The sequence below is a fragment of the Sphaeroforma arctica genome, assembly GCF_001186125.1.
Source record: "Sphaeroforma arctica JP610 unplaced genomic scaffold supercont1.511, whole genome shotgun sequence".
Taxonomy (NCBI): Eukaryota; class Ichthyosporea; order Ichthyophonida; genus Sphaeroforma; species Sphaeroforma arctica.
The window spans coordinates 4,397-12,016 of NW_014040047.1; the positions used below are offsets into that span (position 1 = coordinate 4,397).

Genomic DNA, 7,620 nt, shown 5'->3' on the forward strand with positions numbered 1-7,620 from the left:
TATATATATATATATATACTTGTGTGCATATATATTTTGGTATGATGTGGCAAGGGAGTAAGACAGCGTACTATTTTTCACAATCAGTGGTGCGCACTGTATTATGTTGTTGTGCTTCGTATTGCTCATTTTGAATGTGCGATGACTTCACACTATCTCTTGATAGCCGATCGTGCTAGTGTTCCCCGTACCCACGCTTTATGGTGTACAACGGCGACTATGCTGTACTGATATGTGGGACGTGCTGTAGTGTATGGCCTGTATGATGTCTGAGACTTGGTATGTTTTTCCTTTTGGATTAGTGTTTGTATTACTCTACGGTTGCAGCGTACCGTCGGCACGGGCACCACTTTCAATACCGGTATAACAGTGAATCCTGGACGCGTGTTTCGAGCAATAAGGATTGACCGCTTTCTGCCACTATAATCAGGTCTTGACTGTCTCGCAGAAATGTATTGACCTGACCTCAAACTGAAACACCTCAATCTGTGTCGGTTCAGAACACAGTGATCGAGCCAGCTACTGATTTCTATGCTCATTCCTTTTGGGCTCGCATCGTTTCAGAACACCCTAACAGCTGTATCTGCAACCATTCTAATTATAGAGAAATCGGTGTATCTTTCGGCCAATTTTTGAGTGAAACTAATAGATCTGCGACCATTTTAAAAATAGAAACCGACACTAGCGGCGACGACGGGGAATGCGGTAGCACAGAATTGCTGTGTGCTGGCATCGAGGTGTTGGTTAACGTCACCTGTGTGCCGACATACAAGAAGTTCTTAAAGACCAACCAAGGTATGGCAGCTATAGTCCAAAGCGTAGAGTTCATAGGGACAAACCAGTGAATGATATCGAATGAATGATATCTATACATCAGTGTCCGGAATATCTTGATGATACACCAAGTTTTATCAGCTATATTCCAGTCTAGAGTTCTGTATAAGGATTAAAATGGGTTGTCCGTGCTGTTCGGGTGTGTTTAGTGTGGCCCTCTTCCTATGAAATTATTTCCCGACCATTCATGCCACTCAAAGGCAATTCTTGCACTTGGCACTGGGCAGTATATAGCTTAAAATGGTTCAGAGAATTCATCGGACCTCTTTCCTACACTGACAATCGCTTACACTTGGTGTCGGACTGTATATAGTCGATTGGACGGGGATATCTATAAAATGAATCCACGCAGAGCTACTCGTGTCCATGATGATATTTAACTAACTATTCTTTTCTTCGAATCATGTTGTCTGCACAGGAAATCTGTCGTACTTGGTGCTGGGGTGCATGCAGATGACGGAGGAACAGCACGATACATGGGGAGATGATGTCAACGCATTCCTGGCTGACGATTCGGGTATGCTTGCGCTCTCTCGAATGATTGGGCTGAGCTGTCCTGTGCTGTGTTTAATGGACTATGCAAGCGCTCTGTGTGTATGTGCTTGTGTTTAATGGACTATGCAAGCGTTCAGTGTGTATGTGCTTGTAAGTAATGGACTATGCAAGCGTTCTGTGTGTATGTGCTTGTGGGTAATGGACTATGCAAGCGTTCTGTGTGATGTGCTTGTGGGTAATGGACTATGCAAGCGTTCTGTGTGTATGTGCTTGTGGGTAATGGACTATGCAAGCGTTCTGTGTGTATGTGCTTGTGGGTAATGGACTATGCAAGCGTTCTATGTGTACGTGCTTGTGGGTAATTGAGCACTTCCATAGTATACCACAATGCCTATGTTTCAAGATATTGTGGGGTTATGCGTTCGCGGCCGCCTTTTTGGCAGTGTGCGTGGTTGCCACAGGACAGGACCATCCCTCTACAACATATAGTTTATTTTACGCTTGAGATTACAGTCTGACCATCCCTCTACAACATATAGTTTATTTTACACTTGAGATTACAGTCTGACAATTTCTCTACAACTTATAGTTTATTTTACGCTTGAGATTACAGTCGTTATTCTCTATTTATAACCCTGATACGGCGTAAGCGGTCTTGTGGGAAACTATTTTCATCACCTAATGCGGAGCGGCTCTGTGTTGCGATTGTGTATGTTTGAGTACCCCTTGTGGTGGCCAGCATTCGTGCGTAGTGGAGTGTGTATATGCTTTGAGTCGCATTGGCTGAGAGCACAGGTCAATTGAGCGATGCCTGATTGGTTGACGATGTATGGGACGATGTATAGGGAAGCCTGGAGCAATACACGCTGATTCATGAAACACCCGTTACTCTGGCCGCTTGCTGCATGCTCTTGCAATACATAACCCTCGATAGATATACATCTTTATGTTATCCTTGTCAATGGCAAGACTTGACTCTCTGATGGATATACATCCAGCCACCATGCCCCTTGTCAACTACGTTATGCGCTGCATTCTTATACTTCACTGTACCACCTTACTGCGCCTCGCCCGTAATCATGGTATCGCTTGTTGCACTGCAGAGGAATCGATGTCCAACACAGTTAGAAATCTCTGTATCGGCCTGATCTCCGCCATGATGGAAGCTCTCCCTAGGTCCACCATTGTGAGCTTGTTCACCAGCACAAGCAAACGGCTACAGGAGTCACAGGCCATGCGCATGGCTCCGGGCGGTAGCAACGATAAGCTGTGGTGGCGCATAGCGGAGGTGAGTATTTTATGTACCCTGTGCCGTTGATGATTCGTCAGGGTGTGCAGTTTAGGTGGGGTTGGGAGCGTACGCTGTACATAGTTATTTCGGGTTGCGAGCTTCCTCACCGGTACGAGCAATGTATATTATATATATATATATATATATATATTGTTTCTGAGTGGTAGCAATGATAATTGATATTGGCGCGTAGTAGAGACGTGTTGTTATGTATTCCGGGCCAGCGCTTTACCGCAGAGGTAGGGATGGGGTTGAGATAGTTGAGGTGGTATTAGAAGCTTACGTTGTACCCATTCAGTTCGGGTTGCGAGCTTGTTCATCATCACGAGCCATCGGCTACACAGGGCACAGAACAACTGACGGGCGGGCGTTGGGTGCTAACCACCACAGTTGTGGACAGCACAGCTAAGCATACTACGCGCAGGAGACCCTATATAGTCAGAGGTGCTTCATTTCGTACCTGTACACTTGGGCCGTAGCACGGCCTGTACGTACAGTACTTGTATGTATATATTGATATGCTTGTATATACAATGATTTCTCCTTGCAGGGCGCGTTACTGGGGCTTGGCAGCGTGGGGAATATCATCCAGGACGAAAATTTGCACAAGAGCATGGCCTCGGTAGACATCAACGCCATAGTACAGTCTGTATTTGCGGAATCTCTCACACAGAACAATGTACCGTATCTGATTGGGCGCACGCTGTGGTTTGCGGGACAGTTTTCGTTTGCTCTGAATGCCGGCACACACACGCTGGTATGTATGTTCAGGCCAACAAGCGTATGTATATATAGAATTAATATTGTATTGGAATAAGCCTGCGTAAACCAGCGTGTCCCTGTATAGAACTAGGTAGTATGTTGAAAGGAAGGTTGCCCCTGGTTGCTTAAACAGACACTCAATGCAATAACACATATCTGCTTGGGAGCATGTAGAGTGTTCTGAGACAGAGTGCGTACGCTCTCAAGAGGGCTACACTTATTCAGTTAATGTTGGAAGGGTGGGTTGTCTGTATATTCAGTGTTATAGACTGAGGACCCTAGAAACCCTAAACACTAACGACCTACACCCTAGTTCATCAATCCATACACACTCTGCAACGGTGGTATCCTGCAATGCCACCGCATTTGTAGGGTGTTGTCCCATACCCGGGCGCATCCTCTCACACCACAAAGTCAAGCCACTCTCTCTCTGTGCGTGCGTGTTTATGTGTGCTTGTGCATGCCTGTGCGCGCACGTGTGTTTGTGTGTGAAAGTCAGCAGCAAGTACCAAGCCACACATCCGCAGAAGAAGGCTCACCAGTGCTCACGATAAGGTAGCTTACCCACTCAACCATGCGCATCTGTGCTATTATTAGAACAAACCACCTCACCATTCACTCCCACTCCCACTCCCACAGGTGGTATCCCACAGTGCCACCGCACTCGGGGGTGACTTCCCCATGCCCGTGCGTATCCTCGCACTCCGCACGGCCAAGTCTGTGTGCGAGGACAGCGGCAAACACACCGACACGCTCAAACAAACACTGCTACCAGCCCTCTACGCCACACTGCCGGCGCTACTGCCCGTGGCGACTGAAGAGCTGCTGCTGCTGGTGTTGGATCTGTTGGCACTGGCGATTCCTATAGACGCTCAACTGGCAGCCAAATACGAGGATAAGCTGTGTATGTTCTGGTTGGGGGTGGTATGTGCGGGGGTGTATCGGAGGACGAGCTCTGTATGGACTGAGTAGGGGCCGTGTGATTGTTTGACAAACTCTAGACTGTGTCCCTGTGGGTGGTAGTGTCCAATGTTTGCGACAGTCTCTGCTTGAAACTGGCCTGCGCTGTCAGTTATTGCTACGCGAACGTTCGGAGATGGTGTCTACAGTGTGCAGGTGATTTTTTGGGTGTCTGCAGGGTGCAGGGGATGCGTTGTCTGTCTCGTGCTTGACCTGAGTGGCGTGTTTGTTTAGTCGCCACTGCCATCCTGGCTTTGATCGTGGTGAACGTATGTATGCTATCAACACCCAGCAAAGGATATCGTACACATCCATTAAAAAAAAACACACCACTCTTTTATCCTACTATGTATAATGGCACATCTATTAAAAAACCACACACTCTTTTATCCTACTATGTATAAAGGCACATCGCGTGTTACTTTCATTAATCACCATCCACAGCAGCGTGACCACCCTACTGACACGCCTCTCACCACACACCACTCTTTTATCCTACTATATATGAAGGCACATCTATTAAAAAAAAATGCACCAATCTTTTATCCTACTATGTATAAAGGCACATCGCGTGTTACATTCATTAATCACCCTCCACAGCAGCGTGACCACCCTACTGACACGCCTCTCACCACACAGGCCCCATGGTCGTGGCGGTGTGGATCAAATTCGCCAACGATCCCGTCCTGTGCACCTACATATCGGACGTGTACCTGTCGCTGTCTCAGACACCTTGCCTGCCCAATCTCATCCGGCGCTCGCTCTCTCCCATTGTGTCCGTGCTCAGCATGGCCGAGGTATGTGGCATCGGGGCCTTCGCTGCTAAAACCCTAAAACCCTAAATCGCTTCTCAGCGTGTATCTCATCGTGTGCGGAAGTGCTATGTAGCAGTAGAGGCATCCACCACGCGGGGAGGGGAGTGTGTCATGTAGTGCTAGTGGATGTGCCATATCGACAGCAAGTGTTAGTTGTGGTGTTAGTCCACTTTACTAGTCCACCCCACCCTAGCATAGTCACGCGGTGGCTGTCTTCAAGTGTTTTATGTTCGGAACATGACAGTGTGTGATGTTGAGATAAGTCATGGCGGTGGAGAGGGGTTCCTTTCGGCGGGTCTCTCATCCAGTCGCTTTGGAGCGTGGTGGGGTCATGTGACATTTAGTGTAATACGCAATGTCAGCGAACGAAAGTAAGGTATTTGGCTTCACACACAAGACAAGTCGCTTCCCAAATCGAAGTGTTTATTTGCCACACCTCAAGTATCAACTACCCAACACGGAATATCAGTCTAGCACGCATGCCAATGTGACAGAAGTCATTGATGTATATCAAGAACTCTCCTAAACCCTAAGCCCTAAACCCTAAACCCCAAACCCTAAACCCTAATACATCGTGCGTCACGTCTCACTCGTAGGGCCAAGTTCTTCCAGGCATGCAGGCCAGTGCTGTGGACTTCCTTACCACCAATGTGCGCGCATGCTCCACGCCCATTCCCGATGTCTTGGTCTCGACTGCGCTTCCGGCACTCATGAGCTTTCTGAATCGAACAGAGGTAAGTGCGTTGCTTGGCAACGGATCGGGAGTGCGACCGGGTGTTTTAGGGGTTTAGGGTGTTGAATAGATGCGATCGCGTGTTTTGCTTGTGGAGGGGAGACTCGCACAGTGTCTGTTTTGGGCCAGCGGTGGTGGCTGTTGGTATGATAGAACAAAGTCAGGCCACAGATGGTATTGGCTGGGTGTGTCATGTTTTGTTGGAAAGTGGACTAGTGGACTAGTATACCTTCAGCACACCCCTCTAGGACAACCAACCAGTCTTATGAAGCACAACACAACACTGTTCATAGACGTATATGGAAACAATAGCCACCGCTACATAGTATGTGCACCTGGGCGAATGTAGTCAATTGTAGTCAATGACTATATATTACCCGCCTAGATTGAATGGATACCCATGTACAACATATGCCCGATTTAAATTGGTTTTGGCCGATAGAAACGATGATCAAATGTCAATGAATCATATTGCGAATAAAATAGAAGCGATGATACACAAGAAACAACCCAGTCCCGATGAGCCTATACGGACAATACATATATGTGTTTGCTACGAACCTCTACATAGCAGGTGTGTGTCAGAGCACACGTCCGTGGCAAGCGTGTAAATTCATTCAGCACTCCTTAATACACCACTCTAATCGAGCAACACATTTGTTCCCATGCCGTCGCAGGATTGCACCTTATATCATAAACACGCTCGTACTCCACGCGCCCAAGTGCATCTACATAGCAGGCAATTCAGTATGCGCCTTATAAACATTATAAACACATACAATAATCTACACACCACATGCCTATAGTTAAGCATGCACCTCCAATAATCGTCAAACACACAGGACGGGGAGGCTATCCAGAACGGGTGCGACTGCCTTGTGATGTATCTGAGCCATGCACATGCCCAGCTCATAGCCGCCAACGCCATAGAGCCGATTGTGGCCTTTGTCGCGAGAGTGCTGAGCATGCCGTCTGACAGCGCAGGTGCGGGCGGATGCAGAGGAGTCGCGTGCACACACATGTCTTGTGTATTATATGGAAGTAGCGTTGTGTGTGTGTCATGTGGGTGTAGCGTGTTGTGTGTGCTATGTGGGTGTAGCGATGTGTGTGTGTCATGCGGGTGTAGCGTGTTGTGTGTGCTATGTGGGTGTAGCGTTGTGTGTGTGTCATGTGGGTGTAGCGTGTTGTGTGTGCTATGTGGGTGTATTCCTTTGTGCTGTGGATAGTGTCAAAGTGTATTGTATTGTGTTATGTATGTGTGTGTGTTTTATATATTAATATTCCATATACCACGTGTATGCGTCATTTGTCGTGCCGTGGAGTATGCTCGTACGTGTTTCATCACGCACTAAGCGTCTCGAGCCAGACATGGTAAAAAGGGCCTAATGTATTCTGGCTTAGACACCTTCATATACAAATTGATTACTTTCCGTAGTGTAAGGTAACGCATGAAGCGTTGGTGGGATATTTTGTTTTTATTGTTTTTCGTGTTGATGGTTTATGATACATCTTATCGTGTACGTGTGACATGAGCGACAGGAAAGTATTGGTAGACAGATTATATTTGTGTTTAGATTGGATGGATTATGATGCACTTTATCGTATACGTTGGGCATCTACGACAGGAGAGTATTGGTGTCTCTTGATCATTGCCGATCTATAAATATATATTATATATATATATATATATATATATATATATATATATATATATATAATATAATATATAT

The 7,620-nt window shown here is 46.7% G+C and overlaps 2 protein-coding genes across 2 annotated transcripts in view; both read left to right on the plus strand.

Moving 5' to 3' along the window:
* Positions 1 to 5,948, plus strand: part of SARC_06854 (hypothetical protein) — a gene marked incomplete at both ends in the record, with an annotated part of 7,540 nt that extends 1,592 nt beyond the window's left edge. Inside the window, 7 exons of the mRNA XM_014299218.1 lie at positions 673 to 795; positions 1,253 to 1,351; positions 2,433 to 2,617; positions 3,171 to 3,377; positions 4,022 to 4,286; positions 4,982 to 5,139; positions 5,754 to 5,948. Of these exons, the coding sequence (XP_014154693.1) occupies positions 673 to 795; positions 1,253 to 1,351; positions 2,433 to 2,617; positions 3,171 to 3,377; positions 4,022 to 4,286; positions 4,982 to 5,139; positions 5,754 to 5,948 (1,232 nt within the window). The remainder of the gene's footprint in view (positions 1 to 672; positions 796 to 1,252; positions 1,352 to 2,432; positions 2,618 to 3,170; positions 3,378 to 4,021; positions 4,287 to 4,981; positions 5,140 to 5,753) is intronic.
* Positions 5,949 to 6,771: 823 nt separating this feature from the next.
* Positions 6,772 to 7,620, plus strand: part of SARC_06855 (hypothetical protein) — a gene marked incomplete at both ends in the record, with an annotated part of 4,937 nt that continues 4,088 nt past the window's right edge. The window contains one exon of the mRNA XM_014299219.1: positions 6,772 to 6,874. Coding sequence (XP_014154694.1) covers positions 6,772 to 6,874 — 103 coding nt within the window. The remainder of the gene's footprint in view (positions 6,875 to 7,620) is intronic.